Source organism: Pinus tabuliformis, chromosome 3_2, assembly GCF_031772625.1.
Source record: "Pinus tabuliformis cultivar Carrire ecotype Pingquan chromosome 3_2, CPIR1, whole genome shotgun sequence".
Taxonomy (NCBI): Eukaryota; Viridiplantae; Streptophyta; class Pinopsida; order Pinales; family Pinaceae; genus Pinus; species Pinus tabuliformis.
Genome location: NC_142302.1, coordinates 831,247,312 through 831,265,489, shown reverse-complemented (window position 1 = coordinate 831,265,489; position 18,178 = coordinate 831,247,312). Strand labels below are relative to the sequence as shown.

The window sequence follows — 18,178 nt, the reverse complement described above, 5'->3', positions numbered from 1 at the left end:
ATAATGGCGAGATTACCATAGCGGAAGTAATCCAAACAGCGCAATGCTTTCACAAATATGTGGAGGAGGAAGAAGCGGATTTTCTAATGGAACCGGTGTCGAAGGAGGAAGTGGAAAGTGTCATAAAATCCATGGCAAAAGAGAAAAGCCCTGGGCCGGATGGTTGGTCGGTAGAGATTTTCCTGCACTTTTTTGAGCAAATAGGAGAAGAAATTACAGACGTGGTGGAGGAATCAAGACTAAAGGGAGAGATTTATAGTCCTTTCAATGCAACCTTCATAGCCCTCATCCCAAAAAACGAAGCTCCGGATTCCTTCGAGGACTTTAGACCCATCTCCCTTTGCAACAGTATTTACAAAATAATTGCAAAAGTGATAGCTCTCAGGATTAAACCAATTTTATCAAGGCATATCTCTCCTGAACAATTTGGGTTTCTGAATGGGAGACAAATTCATGAAGCAATAGGGGTGGCACAGGAGGTCCTTCACAGTGTTAAGATGAAAAACAAGAAGGGAGCTGTCATAAAAATCGATCTATCAAAGGCCTATGACAGGATAAACTGGTGATATATTCGCCTGCTCTTAACACACCTCGGCTTCAAGTGGATTTCATCAGATGGGTCATGGGGTGTATCACAGATGTTAGTTACGCACTCCTTATAAATGGTGCTGCTACACCCTTCTTCAAAGGACAAAAAGGGTTGCGGCAAGGATGCCCCTTGTCCCCCCTGCTTTTCCTCTTGGTGGCTGAAGGTCTAAGCCAGCTGATTCATAAAAGCAGAAGGGAAGGTAAGATAAAAGGTATAGAGGCAGCAGTAAACCTTTTCATCTCTCATCTTCTCTTTGTAGATGATATTCTGGTCTTTACTAATGGATCCATAAATGAATTAAAGGAGTTGAAAAATATTTTTGACCTCTTTTTGAAAGCTACCGGAATGCAGATCAATCCCAGGAGATCTCAAATCATTATAGAAGGGCTGAACTGTCAAGAAAAGGAACAGTTCAACATGTACTTTCCATATGAAAGGTGCAATATGGTAACCCCTTTTAAGTACCTGGGATTCTGGTTGAAGCCAAATGATTATAGGAAGGAGGACTGGTCTTGGCTGATTACAAAAATGGAAGCTAGAATCAGGCACTGGAGTTTTAAATGGCTTTCCAGAGCAGGGAGACTGACTCTGATAAAATCTGTGTTATTAGCCATCCCAGTTTACTGGTCAGCTCTAACATGGGTCCCAAAAGGTGTGTTGGAGAAAATTCGGAGAATCTGTAGCAGATTCTTGTGGGCAGGATCTAAAGAAAACTCGGTTCTCCCTTGGGTCGCTTGGGAGAAAGTGGCGAGACCTAAGGACTGGGGAGGGTGGGGGATAAAAAGCTTGCCCGATTTCAGACTCTCTTTGGCAGCAAAATCTAGGTGGCGACTCATTACGATGGAAAATCTCTGGACAAGAAGTGTTAAAAGGAAGTATATAGATCCAACTCCCCTAGAAGTGTGGATCAGGAACCCTGTCAAGAGTCAAAAGAACATCTCAGCAATCTGGAAAGCAACTCTGGAGTCTTTTAAAGTGATAGAACAAGGACTAGCTTGGAAAGTGGGGAGCGGAGAAAAGGTAAAGATTGGAAAGGATCCCTGGATAGGCTGCTCTGAAAACTTTGCACTTTCCCCTGAACTGGTTCAGCAGTTAGCGGACAAAGGGTTTCTTTACCTTAGCCAAGTGGCAAATCCGGGATCTTCATCCATTTGGGGTCAAGCTTGGAAGAATGGTGAAGATCTGGAACTGGAACAAAGATGGTGGAATGAATGGAGTACCTTTACTCAAGAACTCTTCAGAACAAACGTCCGCCTGAATGATAGACAGGATGAGTTAATTTGGGCCCATGCAGACTCTGGGGAATATGCTCCCAAGAGTGGATATAATTTCCTTATGTCCAAGAAAGGATGGGGAAATCCAGAGTGGTGGTCAAAACAGCTCTGGAAACTTAAGAGCCCCCCAAAGTCAAAAATCTTGTTCTGGTGCATCCTAAAAAGAAAAATTCCAACCTGGGACATCCTACAGTCCAGATTTATGCACGGGCCTGGGAGATGTACCTTGTGCAAATCAGAAGCAGAGTCTATAAACCATCTTTTTATAAAATGCCCGGAAGCTATTAAAATTTGGGCTGAGGTAGGGAACCTTCTGAACAAAAAATTAGATTGGGATGGGAACTCTGTTCAAGAAGCATGGCAGAAGTGGTGGCACTCTCATCAATCCGGGAACCTTCACAACCTCCCTCTCATCATTAGCTGGGGTATTTGGATAACCAGGAACAGCAGTATTTTCCAGGATAAAAGAATTCCTATAGCCATCACTGTGAGCCAAAGCACTGCCATTTCTTCTAGTATTCCCGAGCCAAAGGAGGCACATTCCCAAAGAATCATTTCAGATCTGCAGATCACAGAAGGAATCCCTTGGGCTTTCTTTGATGGTGCTTCTCAAAACAACAAAGCAGGTGTTGGTTTAGTCATCAATGAATCCCCATCGCATGTCTTAAAAGCCTCTGTGGGTCTTGGAACTGGAACAAACAACTTTGCTGAACTTTTTGCCTTGAAATTCCTTATGTGTTGGCTCATCCAAAGGCGCACCCTCACAATTCAAATTTATGGGGATTCCTAAATAGTGATCAGATGGGTTAATGGAAATAGCACTTGCAGCAACCAGTTATTAAAACAGATTTTGGGAGAAGTTCACAGATTAAAATCTTATTTTATCTCTTTTACCCTCCGCCACATTTACAGGGAAAGGAATGAATCAGCGGATCAACTATCTAAAGACGGTCTTCAACAGGTTCTGGGCAGCTGGAAGATCACAGAAGAAGATCTTGGACAAACTAGAAGATCAGAACAGCAGCTATATAATCAAAATTTCTTATAATCTGGTAGTTTTTTTATTTTTACTTTTTATTCCAAAATTTTCGTAATTATATATATACATAACAGCACTTATATCGGCATTTAAAAACAACAGTTTTGCATTTCAGGCTGTTTTCTTCATTGTTGAAGAGGCCTGGAATGTTTTGGTTTATTGTATGCAATCAGCCCGCTGTTTTCTTACAGTTTTGGAAAGGCACCTCGGTTCAGAGGTAGACAATTCAGCCACAACACCTTACAAAAAACAGGTGTATGCATATGACATATTTTTGTAAAACAGTCTTGGTAATCCCTCAGTCGGATTAGTGATGCTTCAACATTTGCATTGTAAACTTTTTATGAGCTTAATAAAAAGTTTCGCTTTTTTCCTTGGAAAAATTACTGTACAATAAATAAACCATGCTCATCCTGATTCAGGGACCAAATAAATTCCCTGGTCCATTAAATCAGAGAAACATACACCAGAGAAAATTCAGGAAAACAAAAATATTCGATAATACAAAAATTACAAGCTACACAGGCAGCATCCTCAAAACTGCCAGCGCAAAATATTCGATAATACAAAAAATTACAAGCTACACAGGCAGCATCCTCAAAACTGCCAGCACTCTAGTTGCACCTCTGCTTCAGTTAGGTCTTTCTGAGCTTTCTTCCTACGATAAAATATTGGGCAGTCACGACTGCAATAAGGATAGGACATCAATGTAAGTATAAAAGAGATAGTAATTGTAAAAATTAAAAAAAAAACATCCTATTAATTAAAAACAAATACATGATCACACAAATGTTACAAAATACATCCATAATGTAAATTTAAATCATGTTATGAAAATGTAATACTATGTAATACTTGAAATATAGCATTCAAAAACCTTGTGCAAAGAACATCTTGGTGCAGAGAGCCTTGGCACCGCTGACATTGTGTCCATAGTTTACCAAAGAGAATTTCTAATTCCCTCACTGACATTGATCAAGTATTAGTGTCATATGATAGAAAATCTAGGTGAGAACAATAGACACAAGGCATACTTTAAATTCTCCAAATAAAGAGTAATGGTATTAGAATACCAGCTTACCATTTGCAATTGTTTTCTGATACAATTTTGCTTCTCTTCCTTTGCAATGTGAACAAAGTGTCTGATCTTCTTTGCTGCAATGGCAACATGAAATCAGGTAACATCACGAATTTTAGTATGAAGCAACCTAACCAGACATTCTTATTATAAGAAAGCTAGAAAATTTCTTACAAGGAGAGCAGGCATGGGATCATGCAACCTCATAGATTTTTCGACATCAAAAAGATGAACCCTAGTAGCTTTCTAAAGCGCCAAACTGAAATAATAGTTACTCTCAATTGTGCACTACTATAAGCAAGGAAACCACATGCAGGAAACCCTCTACTTGTATTAACTAAATACCTGATAGGTGTTTTACAACCAATACAACTGAGTTGTTTCTTGACAAATTTCATAATTCCACTATTTGAAGGAGTTGATATGGAAACTGCTCGTGTGTGACTACCATGAAGAAGCTCCTTGCTTGCATTCTTCAAAATGGGCTCAAATATTCTCAACAGCGGCTATAGAGCAAAAATAGGCACTAATCAAAAACACTTCACTGGAAAGAATTACTATCTATCGAGATATATTTGAAACACAGGTTAAATTTTCAAAAAGAGCATAAATAGCAAGTGATGATGCTTTGGTCTTTCACCTTTCTCAGTTGATTCTCCAGATAATATTGTGGATCAATAGGGATGTTATTCTCCAGTACGTAAATTGGATCCTTAGATTTCTCATATGCCTGAGCCCAAGTAAACACATTAGTCATTATATCCATAATCCCTCTATAAATTATGCCTCCAAATAAAACATAACAAAATAATTAAAATAATCATTTTTTAGTGCAATATCGAGACTTATGCTGAGCACATAAGGGGTTAATTATTACCTTGGCACCTTTTGCAGCCTTTATGATGACATATGGAACACGATCACCCACAGTTGGAGCATTTGCAACATCCCTCTGTAAACCAGGGGCAACTTGGCTTTAAAACACAACAAAATAATTAAAATAACCATTTTTTAGTGCAATATCGAGACTTATGCTGAGCACAGAAGGGGTTAATTATTACCTTGGCACCTTTTGCAGCCTTTATGATGACATATGGAACACGATCACCCACAGTTGGAGCAGTTGCAGCATCCCTCTATAAACCAGGGGCAACTTGGCTTTAAAACACGACATCAATTTAAAAAATCCAACAATGGACTCATTGTCAATAAAAAGAAAAATATTACAAGAGTCTTTAGATGCACTGCAGTAATAAAAATAGAGAGATAGGATTGAAATGGAACTAGAAGGCATTGCACCATTCATTATACTTGTTCTGAGAAGTTATTTCCAGTATTTACCTTCTGCATGCGCTCAGCTAGTTCCACGTGTGTTGCCTTGACTGCATTGTCTTCTCCAGTCTTTGTCAGACCCTGACTCAACAAAGAGATTGTTAACACAGGCAAACAACAATGCCCTTAAGAATATGCTGATAGCCTTGATAAAGGATATGACCTGCAAACATCTGTTTCTGCCGCAGCTAAACAGCAATCGATTTTTCTCAACATGAGATTAAAAATGTAGATATATTATATATTGTCATGTTTTGATTCTCTTCAATTGTATAAGAGCCTCCCTTGACACTTCTTCCTCCCATTGCTAGCAGTAAATATTGATTGAATCCCTTCCAAGTACAGAATGTAGGGAGAAGAAACATGACAGACTTAAAAACGAAACTTCCATGGCCTGCCCCAACTAGGTATATAGTATATACTTCTAACACTTGAAACCAGGAATTTGTAATAAGTGACTTGCTTGCAATGTAAATCTCCTCTTCCCCCTATCATATTTTATCCATTTCAAAATTAACAAACAAATTTGGTCATAAACATGCAGAATGATTCATTTTTCTCACCTTAGCTATCACCAAAAGTGACAAATCCATTCTGTTCATTAACAAGTCAGAAATAGTGTTCTTGACATACTGCACTACACCAGGTATGTCACGATCAATGAGTATTTTGTGAAGGCACTCTGTAACCAAGTTCTTCACCAGCAGGCAATTGTCCCTTTGCACTGTTTCAATGCCTGTTGATATGGAATATTTAAAAGATCAGGAATATTTAATAATTAAGAAGGTATCAAATAAATTATTTTTCTAAGAGCATTTTGAGCCTTCACAAACACTAAGGTCTGTCTTTGAAATAAAAAGATTAGGTTTGTCACCTTTAGTATCCATTTTGTCATAAGCATCTGGCTTTGTCCACAACAACCCAACATATCTTTTCTTGCTGGTCAACAAGAATGGGTAGTATATTTTTTCCAATTCTAGTTTAATAGGCTACATAAAAGCATATGTTAAATAACACACTGATTAGATGCCAAAGATGCACCAAACATATGCAGATAAGCCACAGAGAAGCATAACTGATCATCTCATCCTGTGCATATTTACAAAGATCTCATGGAAGTGGAATGTCAAAAGAAGATTAGTTTTAAAAAGAAAGGTGATATTAAAACATTCATCCCTACAAAAACATCATTAACAACTCTAGAGGCTTCACGGATATTTAAAATTCTTCACACTGTACCTTTGTAAATGTACCACTAATATAATCTGAGGCTTCCCTCCCTAGCGTCATGGCCTCTTCTATATTTGGTACACCAAAATGTATCATAACTGAATCTATATCTCCATATACAACCTAGATTCAAATATAAAAATATAATATCAAGATTTACAGCAGAAATCTTGGTTAGGATCAGATCACCCATTATGATTTCAAGAACTCGGATTATCACCAATACAACAAGTGTACTTCCTATCATTACTGATCCAGTTCAAAGGTTACAAATGCCTTTAGTTGCTAAATAATAGCCTACCTCAGCATTGTACTGGTAACCACCAACTATTGTGAACCTTTCTTCAACTAGCTTCTTTGTATGCTCTATCATTTGACGGCCTGACAGGTGGAAAAAAATGAGATGATTAATGATATGAAATTTTAAAACAATACGTAAAATCAATATTGTTTGATGGAACAAAGAATGTGTCAAAAGATCAAACTAGACTTGTAATCAAAATATAATAAGAGGGCCTAAGCATATCATCCTAGTTGTACAAGTACACATGACTAATTAATGCAATTCAAGAACTCGATCTTATTTATACAAGATTGTCAATTAAATTTCATACCCTTAACATTATGCCAGGAGGAAGAAAAGAATTACATGGATATAATTGATGCCCAAAAATAATCAATGTGAATGGCTGATACATGCATATATAGAATAAGAGAGGACTGCAAGCATCTCTATCTTGTAAGTAAAAGAAGCACCCATAACATTACAACTAGGAAAAACAAGGGGAGAATCAAGGTGTCCATGGATTTAATGTTTTTTCCATGGAAGAACTATAAAATTACCATAGCTCGTCACACTCGACGAAATCTCCAAATAGGGCAATTGCCCAACAGCGGCATCAATAAACCCATAAACTGAATTCGCACTTATCTGCAAGTGCACACAGTCAAAACTATTTTATGCGTTTCACCAGCATACCTAGTTTTACTTTTATTCCATGTCCAAGCCATAATTAATACAAACTTGACAAAGCTGTAATTACCTTCAAAGCCAATTGTTGGTCATCCAAGACAGCCTTTTCAAAAGGATCTTTAGCCTCCTAAACAAGATTACAGGAAGTTAAAAATTGAGATGCTAAGTGGAAAAAATACAAGCATGTAACATGAACATAGGAAGCACTTACTTCACCACCTTTAGGTCTGCCTTGGCTCTTTTCCTGGCAGCCAGTAACTCTTCTAGGATCTCTGGTAATATGACCTACGAAACAGGAAAAAGAGCATTCAATTTAGCATCATCGAAAATGGTCAGCATATGATGGTTAAAAAGTAAATCATGAAATAAGTATCAGCATAGTGTTTGACATGCAAAGACATTAAGGTCTTAGCATCCTACTTTACATTTAATCCTTTCTAGTAGCATAGCTTTTGGTGCCTATGTTAGTGTTACAATGGTAGAACTGTGCATTATACAGCTGGGATGACTAGGACAGTGTATTGGGATCTCATCCACATAGAAATTTGACTGCTAAAGTCTACCATATATGTTAGGGAACCTATCTACTTTTTGTACATTGACGAATCAACCAAATCTGAATCTGAATCTACTGAAAACTTCAAAATATGTATCATAAAAGTAGCCTAGGCTTTATTGTCATTATCCGAAACTTCTTCAGAATCTCAATTGCTTACTTACCTGTGTTTGAGGACCAACTCACCTCAACTCAGCCAAACCTCCAAGACCAAGAAATAATACATGTCAACTTCACTTGCCAGTTTCTTATTGCACCATGGGATAGAGTTCTTTAAACTAACTATTAGGACCAGGTAATCTACATACAACACAAATATAAGCATATCAAATTTATCATAATCAAACAAATAATAAAATTTAGGACCTGCAACGGTCTTAGTGATGCCCATAATCTGTAAGTACTCATAAATCCATGAGTACCAAGCACAAGAGGCTACTTTAGCCTAGAAAGGGACTTCTTCAACTTGCACACTGTTGGCATTATGGCACAGGTTTGGAGCTATGGCACAGGTGTTGTCCTTGATGGCAACTCTCTTTGGTAACAGATCTCAGTTCACGCTTTCAGAATGAAGGAAAAGACATATACGCAGGTTCATCTAGACGAAGACGCGTATACACACGGGTTAGACGTTTCAAAGGCGCGTATGCATATACACGCACTTTCATGCAAGGAAAAGCGCATATATGTTGTAAAACTTACTTTTGGTCCGTGGTAGTTAGTCCTTGGCATTTGAACCTATGGTTTTGGACCATGGTACCTCTTCAGAAGTGTTGACCCCAAGTATTCGGTCCGTGGTATTGGTTTATTATGGTTTTGAACCATGGTATTGTGGAAGGCCTAAAACTATAAAAGAGGAAGGAGATCATGTGGCAAAGGATCATCTGAATTATTGTTGAATATCTGATAAAGTGCTAGATCTGGAATACTGGTAATTGGGTTATGGTGCAGATCTGGATATGAATGAAGGAGGAACCTTAGCGCAAAGAGAAGGATAAGTTCTCTTGATGGATCATAATCTTTAAGCTTGAATGATAGTATCTCTGTATGATTTTGATCTGTTACATGTGGCGCTTGCTTGATCTATAAAACTGATAATCTGGGTTAATTAGTGTTTGAATATCTGAAAGAGCGAATTATCCTTTATAGATCTGTACGCAGGTTCAGTGAAGCAAAGACGCGTATATACGCTGGTTCAGTGAAGGAAAACAGCGTATATGCAGGTTGTTCCATACACAGAAGCGTATGCATGCAGGTTTCAGGCTATTAAAGTAGTGTATATATTTTGAGTTGTGATCTTGTTGCTTCTGTTTATTGCTGCAGTGTTCTGGGTTCAGATTTGGTGTGTGGTTACTGTTACTGTGATCTGGGTACAGTCGTCAGAGAAGTGTTTATGTTGATTCAGTTTTGATTGGTGAAAAGGTGATTGGTTGATGCAGAAATTCTTGATGCTTGATTGATGTTATTTGTGGATCTAGTCTGAAAATTTATGAAACGTGGTCCCTGAAAGAAAGAGAAGGTTGTAGCCTTCTGTAGGCCAGCACCTACGTACTAGTATCTTGGCTAGTGCAAGAGCTAAGGGGGTTGTAGCTCCCTTCCAAGAGAAGCTGGAAAACGAGAGAGGGTTGTAGCTCTCTGTAGGTTGCAGCCTACGTACTGGTAAAAGACTGCACCAGTACAATTGTAAAAGAAGTTTCTAATTAAAAGAAGATAGAGACAAATTGCAGCAGGTGGTTTTCACCCACATTGGGTTTCCACCTTATATCTTGTGTTCTTGTGTGTGATTGTCTTCTGCTCTATTTTTACTGTTCCTGGTTACTGGTTAATTGATTCTGATACACAGATTAACAATCAACATCTGACAGATAAAGTAAATTATAATTTTGCATTGTATATGCGGTTTTATTTTGACATAGTTGCATATATACGCGGGTTTAATTAACTGAAGTAGCGTATATCATCTGAATTTGAAAAAGGGAATATTTGGCTTGATAATACTGATTCACGCCCCCCCCCTCTCAGTATTATTTCCAACACACACATGGGTATCCCATCCTAACAAAGATATTATATTTGAACCCAAGCTGAAAAAAAACCATGAATCACTCTTCCTGCCACCTGCATCTCTGGCCCTGTCAAAATCCACTAAAGCATGCAGCAGCTCAAAGCACTGTGCCAGTGTGCCCTTTAAGTACCTCACATACCTCAGCCCATGGAGCATATTTGCAGCAACCTCAGCTCAACCATATATTAGCAGCCAAGCTGTACAATAAATTGGTGTCTGTGCCCCTCTTGTTTGTGAGACAAGGGATCTCATGCACACAACAATTTGACTGCTAAATTCTACCAAATATGTTAGGGAACCTATATACTTTTTGTATGCTGACGAATCAACCAAATTTGAATATTAATCTACTGATAAATTCAAAATATGTATCATAAAAGTAGCCTATGGTTTATTGTCCATTATCCGAAACTTCTTCAGAATCTCAATTGCTTACTTACCCCTATTCGAGGACCACCTCACCTCAACTCAGCCAAACCTCCAAGACCAAGAAATAACACATGAGGTGTATATCCTTCATGTCAACTTCACTTGCCAATTTCTTCTTGCACCATGGGATAGAATTTTTTTAACTAACTAGAATTTTTTCAACTAACTTTTAGGACCAGGTCATCTACATACAACACAAATATAAGCATATCAAATTGATCATAATCAAACAAATAATACCAGTTAGGACCTGAAACAGTCTTAGTGATGCCCTTAATATGTAAGTACTCATCAAAAAAACAAAGTATCTTCAAAATTTGTTTTGTTGCACACATAATTAGTTTATGTTTGGACCCTCACAACCTAGTGCGCTCCTTAGAAGCTAGAGTGATGCACGTTCAAGTTATTAAAACTTAACACATATCAATCCTTTTTGTCCTCTTTTTGGGAGGCGCTACATTAATTGTGGGTGTGGAATGCTCATCACATTGAACACCCTCCTCATTATTTATGTCTCCCATTCGCTGAAAGTCAACAATCTGCCAAGGTTAAGGAATGACTATTGGATGATTTTGTGCAACAAGAAAATCATCATGTGCTTGTATCTCCTCCCCATGCTCACTCCCAGATGTTTCACCTGATTCCCATACACAACACACTTTAAATTGTTATAATAACATTAAAACCTCCAATTGATTTATTGCATTATTCATATAATATTATAAACAACTAACCTCGGATCCATAACCAGTAATTATTTTTTCCCGTCGATTTATCATGTGTTGGCGAAGACCTTGGGAACCATGTAATACAACATATTTTAGCTCTTCCTCTGAAGCTTCCTTTTCAAACTGGTGAACCTACATTAGCAAAGATAATCATATCTATAAGGTAAAATAACTAATAAGATACAATTAACTCAATGTGACCATGGTTACTTTGCCTAAAATAGAAAATATAATAGATGGAAATATCACTTACCATACCACCACAAATACTAGTATATCCACCAGAGCCTAATTTGTGAGATCCAATTTTTGACACCCTAGCTTGGGTTGCTTTTCTTGTATCTCGTAGGCGTCTCTTAGCTCCTCCTTGTGCAGATGGCGTATAGTTTGGATTTCTGAGGACTTTCCTCTTAAACTTGGCATCTTTCATAAGTTCATCCCACGTCACTTGGTCTTTGAACCAAGCTGGACATGGATACATCAAGTTTTTTGTCAACTTTGTCCTTAAATTGGACCTCTTTGAGTGCATGTATTTACTTGCAATCTGTAAAATAAGTTCCTTTTCAAATCCAGGATTACCAAATGCTATTACTACATCTTTAAATAGTTCCTCCTTTTTGGCATTGGCTTGTTTCCTCCAATCCATTTGGATGGTATTTCCAAATAATTCTTCTGGACGACGAAAAATAAAGTGATAAAATTTCAGCCCTTTTTCATCCTTCAAGACATTTCCTTCTGAATTGAGCAAGATTGTAACTTCTTACATTCCTTTTGTGGTCACCGATGATATTGTTGTAGTCTTGGGGATTGAGGAAGGTTCCCTTATAGATACATTAGGCACTGTGTCACTTACTTCCTGCATTTACAATGAAATTGTGGAACTATTAAGAACCCAACCAAAATATGAAACTATTTTTCATATCTAAAATAATTATCCTAAACATAACAAATGAAATTATAAAAGAAATAAAATAATTTTACCTGTTGATCTGTTGCAGGAGCTACACTCTCCAACAATGACATTTCCCATAACTGAATTTGTTCAATTATTTCTTGTCTGATTTGAACATTTGCAAGAATATCTGGTAGGAGCCTTAACATTCTTGTTTGTGAGTCTATAAGACTCCTCAAGGAAACTTGTTCTGGTCCTGGTGGGAGAATGCTGACTAGACCCACATTTGATGTAGAGGGAATGTTATGGGGTTCTGGTCTAGGTGTAGATGGCATAACATGACCCTCTATACCAACAGATTGTGTAGAGGGAATGTTATGGGGTTCTGGTCTAGGTGTAGATGGCATAACATGACCCTCTATACCAACAGATTGTGTAAAGGGCATGTTATGGGGTTCTAGTCTAGGTGTAGATGGCATAACATAACCCTCTATACCAACAGATTGTGTAAAGGGCATGTTATGGGGTTCTGGTCTAGGTGTAGATGGCATAACATGACCCTCTATACCAACAGATTGTGTAAAGCGCATGTTATGGGGTTCTGGTCTAGGTGTAGATGGCATAACATGACCCTCTATACCAACAGATTGTATACTTGTTGGAGTCACCCTAGAAACATTCTGCAAGGCACAAATATAAATAATAAGATGGAATAACAGATGAATAATGTTGAAATATGTAACTAGGTTCGGTCTTCATAATAACATTTCTAATCACAATTCTATGTAATTTATGTAAAAAAAGGAAAAAGAAGATTATTTTTGTTATGACTGAGGCATGGGTTTCATGAACACATGAAGAAGCAAGTCCCATTATAGAATGACAATATCTCGGAAGACTCATTAAAAGAAGGTCATGAAGGTGGAAAATGATCAATGAAATGTAGTGTAAAGTTGCAAATAATCATGGCAACCAAAATACTAATCAATACAGATAGGTGTCCATGAGGCATGTATAATAATTTTCTTTTAAAGGGTCCATCATAAGATGTAGTAGGGTTGAATTTATGGGTTTATATTTTAAGAAATACCCTAGTATTTAGAAACCTTAATCTTAAGGTATTTGTTCCCTATGATTTGATTTCTAGGGCATGGGATAAACTCTAGAATGACATAAAGGGAAAATAGTATGATCTAATGTTTGAATTTAAGAAACCCTAGAAAGGCCTCTTGATTACATAAAAACCCTAAAAAAGTAACTTGACATCATGTTTTGGAATAACATATTGCTTGGGTTACTTGTTAAAATAGTATTGTATGTACAAGAAGAAAAAAACAGATGGGGTGATCCATTTGAAGGCATGATGTAGCTCTTCGTAATACCTCATAAATCATGGAGTCGTTGTGCAAAAACTTTATTAAATATATGCCCTAGATTTCTCAACAAATAACATAATAAAACTCACATAAATAAATGGTTGAATCTTACATCTTGCATAACATTAGATGTATATGGGGGCATTAACGATCCCTGCATGCCAACATTGGTTGTATTGAGGGGCATAAATGAATCCTGCATGCCAACAAAATGCACGCTTAGTAAAAACACAAATATTAATAAATATATATAGTGAAATAAGTTAACTAAATGCACAAAAATATTGAACAAGTTTTACCACTATCATTACCTTAGATGTTTTATAAGGTGTTATAGGGGTTGGAATCACTTTAGCAATTGCCTGCATTCCACAAACATAAATTAGCATAATATAATAAGGAATATAAGATAACTGAAAATATAAAAGACAATATTCAAGCTTACCTCATGCATCATCATAGCGGTGTCTTACCCTCGTGCATTTGTTAACATTTCCATGAAAGTAGTGAATATCATTGAACCTCCCATGGTAGCATTAGTAACACCCATGGGTATATTCTTAAAAAAACACATAATAACATAAAAATAAGAAAACCTTGATCAAAAAACCGATAAGAAAATAGAATCGGTAACACCAAATATGTGTTGAGTGAGCATTGAAGATCTGTCCAACACTTTGAGGCAAGCTTATCAGAGTGTTCTGACAAGCATTTAACTAGTCACAAACAAACTTTTGAAGTATTATTTTAAAGTTAATTTCTAAAAACAAATCCAACCTCTAACTAAATCAACAACATAAATAATAAAAATACCAAAAGCAACATAAGCAACATAAATACCTAGTCTGCCATTTTGTATAGAATAATGTAATAGAAATCTACGAAGAAAAGTTTGTGGACACTCGTTAGGATCATTACATAAATAAATGTTGAAATATATGACAACGTGTAAAACCATAAAATTATTCTAAGATATGTTGGTTTAAACTTCTATGCATGTAATACTAATTTCATTGAGGAGTTCTCTGGATTATATTACAAAGGGTAATGCACTGTCTTAAATTGTTGTCGCATAATGCAAAGTAATCTCTGTAGAATATCTCCTTGCTGCCTATAAACATTACTTCACTATCTCATTACAACCAAAATCAACTCCAAACCAGACCTTGCTTGCCTCAAAACCCCAAACCATACCTCAAGATGATTTGCTACCACATAAAAACCTTAGGGGTGATTCGTTGCCACAAACATTCTGTGAAATAAACATTTGAAAAGCAATGCATATGAAGTATATTAAGCTTGCATGGAAACTACTAATAGGAGTCCAAAGAATTATTATGGTAGATGAAGCGATATGGTGTGTTGCCTTAGAAGAGCACCAATATGCAATAAAGAACCCTGAAATATGCTTGGAAAATGAAAAGACATAAAATAATGTAGAGCACTGGTGGCAGAGAGGGTATAAAAACACAGAATTATGTTTAACCCTCCAATATAGTTAACCACATATGGAATAAGTGAATTCAAATGAATGACAATGCAGTGAATGCCCATGAGCTCTGGTTTCATCAATTCATGAGTAAATTTTGGTGTGGGATTAAACCAAATAATGCCAATTTCATGCCTCATACTTCTCAAAGACCCAAGCTACAAATATCATGGCTTGGTATTATACCTATGCACAGATTTATGCAGATTTGAGATGTTCAGAGGAGAATCAATCATATTTCCATAACACCCCTCTCGAACCTATTTCATGCTAACGAATTAGAGTCTAGTGCCAAACACATGATCACATATCCAAGAAAAATATCATCCCAGTGCATCTCCTAGAATGGTGGATATCAAGTGACTCAAACTAATTAAGAGAAGCCATGATTTGACTCCAAGACTATTGAAGATTGGAGAAATTCACTTTTTCGTGTTGCATACATTAGTGGTTTCGAGCTGGAGGCGTGCAATACTGGGTGAAAACTCAACCTTCACTATCAGTGATAGTATTTTATGTTTGATAAATAGACATAGACGTTTGCTTCTCACTGTTATATTTATTTTCTTCTGAATAACTAGCAAGGAGCTGGAGATGGAGCTGCTAGATAAGGTGGTTAAATGTCTGTCAGAAATAGTGAAAAATCCAGAGTTGCCCGTGGCCGACTATCCAACAGGCTTTGATTTCAAGCTTCAAGATTTTGAAGAGACAGTCCTATTGTAGCAACAACAAAGGGGGAAATCTCAGATATTGGGGATAGTGGGGTTAGGTGGTGTAGGAAAGACAACTTTTGCAAAACATTGAAAAAATATGAGATTTTAACCCTGTTTTTCATGTGGCCCCATACCTTTTAAAATTGACAAATATATTTGGTGTAAACATGCTGAAACCTTTTCACTACTCTACTAGGAATGGAAAAGAGTATATATCAAGACTATTACATACAAGACAACTAGTACCAAAATGATAATGTTGATGTCAATAAGTTCTAAACATTGAAAATAGATAGAATGAGAAGACAAGCACCTAACTCAATCAATATTTCCATACTATTGAAATATATGTCGCCCAAATCTAGACTACATGACCTAGATTCACTACCCAGTGATAGATAGAGAAATAGGTACTTTGAGGCCAAATGTTTTAAGAAAAAACTAAATGATAACATGGGTAAAAGTATGGAGAATATTGTGTACCCATATGTTAGAAAAATGAGATACGGAAACTTGTAGTAGAATTAGTGTTGCTAATCTTCTAGTATGAATGTCACTAATAAATTTAGCTCCGATTGTACTCAAATGTTTTTATAAATATCCTCCATAATATTCCAAGCAATTTAATAAAAAGTTTTGAGATGAGAAATAGTTTCAGAAATCAATTTCAAGAGACAAAATCCAATAGTCCTAAGAATAAAAAAGACAGTCCAATTCCTTCCTTGTATTTGGGGATTAACACTATCTTCAGGTTGAAATAAATTTACATTTTTCCAATTCCCAAGTGAAATTTCAGATCCATGTTAGAAAATTTGTAAACTCAGATACATCTAACCAGTATGATGTTTGCACCAAAAGAGCCTAGGTTCCTTCTACAACATTCATGGAAATGAGATGAGCCATCATCTCTTTCATGGCACATTAAATAAGGAAACAAACACAATCTCATGTAAATCAAGATCTAGAATGCACCTAGACATAGGAAACTCGAGGATGAATATCTATCTTGAGTTCACATAAATGGTCGATGTATGCATTATTGTAACTGTAAATATCCAACCTAAATTTAAATAGATTTGGCTAATGTATATGTTAATTTATAGAAATGTACTTCAAAGAAAACCCAAGTGCCTAGAGAGGGGCTGATGACATAAAATTGAAAACCCAAATCATGGTTACAATACTTAAATATAAAATGCTATGTTGTTTAGTTTGAACATATAAAGGAACTTACAAGCATATCTTGCATGAGAAGTGTGGGAAGAGGTTTGAAAGAGGGAAATATGGCATCATTTAAAACAATTCTTTTCTCAGAAACCACTGTGTGTAGATTGTTGCATCTTTGAAGCTCTCCTCCTTTCCATTGTCCAGAAAACGTCATAAACCATTTTTTCCATCTATACATAACAATCCTGAGAGACGACAATAAATATGGGAATAGACCTTCCATGTACTACCAACTTCAATTCTACCCATTTTGTGTTGAACTCATGGAAGACCGAGAGGCCACAAAATTGTTGCAACCTAAATTTCTAAAATGGGTTTATGAGCAAACTACAGAAAAAACCCACAACAGATTGAGAATGAGTAGTTATGTAAGGACAAAGGTCCCCAGAATACAAGGTTGCCATTGATAAACAAAATGAAACCTCAATACCCTTTGAGGGGCCAATAATAATGCATAAAAGCCACCAAAAATTTAGATTTAGATTGAAAACCCAAATCATGGTTACAATACTTAAATATAAAATGATATGCTGTTTAGTTTGAACATATAAAGGAACTTACAATCATATCTTGCATGAGAAGTGTGGGAAGAGGTTTGAAAGAGGGAAATATGGCATCATTTAAAACAATTCTTTTCTCAGAAACCACTGCGTGCAGATTGTTGCATCTTTGAAGCTCTCCTCCTTTCCATTGTCCAGAAAACTTCATAAACCATTTTTTCCATCTATACATAACCATCCTGAGAGACGACAATAAAGATGGGAATAGACCTTCCATGTACTACCAACTTCAATTCTGCCCATTTTTTGTTGAACTCATGGAAGACCGAGAGGCCACAAAATTGGTGCAACCTAAATTTTTAAAATGGGTTTATGAGCAAACTACAGAAAAACCCACAACAGATTGAGAATGAGTAGTTATGTAAGTATAAAGGTCCCCAGAATACAAGGTTCCCATTGATAAACAAAATGAAACCTCAATACCCTTCGAGGGGCCAATAATAATGCAGAAAAGCCACCAAAAATTTAGATTGAGATAGTAAATTGGATTATCACAAATTTGTCTCGTAATCCACAATTCAACTGTAGCAAATTATAAGTTTTTTCCATGGAAATGAATCGAGTACTGCTGGAAACATGAGAAAGAACTTGTTGACTCAACAATAAGGTAAGATGAACAAAACACATC

General features: G+C 36.5%; 2 protein-coding genes across 2 annotated transcripts; one reads left to right on the top strand and one right to left on the bottom strand.

Annotated features, from left to right (window-relative positions):
• The first annotated feature begins 622 nt into the window (after positions 1–622).
• Positions 623–3,182, top strand: LOC149183241 (uncharacterized). The gene is made up of 3 exons (XM_089414882.1): positions 623–2,600; positions 2,776–2,915; positions 3,018–3,182. Exons 1-3 carry the CDS (start codon positions 623–625, stop codon positions 3,180–3,182), a joined length of 2,283 nt encoding a protein of 760 aa, XP_089271008.1.
• Positions 3,183–3,499: 317 nt separating this feature from the next.
• On the bottom strand, positions 3,500–14,021 carry LOC149183240 (DNA polymerase delta catalytic subunit-like). The gene is made up of 14 exons (XM_089414881.1): positions 14,007–14,021; positions 13,873–13,923; positions 7,735–7,800; positions 7,586–7,642; positions 7,386–7,473; positions 5,876–6,048; positions 5,322–5,393; positions 5,042–5,116; positions 4,858–4,932; positions 4,621–4,710; positions 4,326–4,486; positions 3,984–4,057; positions 3,780–3,867; positions 3,500–3,587 (listed from the first exon to the last, which is right to left on the bottom strand). Exons 1-14 carry the CDS (start codon positions 14,019–14,021, stop codon positions 3,500–3,502), a joined length of 1,173 nt encoding a protein of 390 aa, XP_089271007.1.
• Between the last annotated feature and the right edge of the window lie 4,157 nt (positions 14,022–18,178).

Coding starts and splice junctions, on each gene's coding strand:
- LOC149183241 (XM_089414882.1), top strand. CDS start 623: ATGGGGTGTATCACAGATGTTAGTTACGCACTCCTTATAAATGGTGCT. Junction 2,601..2,775: donor TGCCTTGAAATTCCTTATGT/GTTGGCTCATCC, acceptor CCACATTTACAG/GGAAAGGAATGAATCAGCGG. Junction 2,916..3,017: donor TCAAAATTTCTTATAATCTG/GTAGTTTTTTTA, acceptor TTTGCATTTCAG/GCTGTTTTCTTCATTGTTGA.
- LOC149183240 (XM_089414881.1), bottom strand. Junction 4,711..4,857: donor AGGCTGCAAAAGGTGCCAAG/GTAATAATTAAC, acceptor ACTTGGGCTCAG/GCATATGAGAAATCTAAGGA. Junction 3,588..3,779: donor CAAGATGTTCTTTGCACAAG/GTTTTTGAATGC, acceptor TCCTTATTGCAG/TCGTGACTGCCCAATATTTT.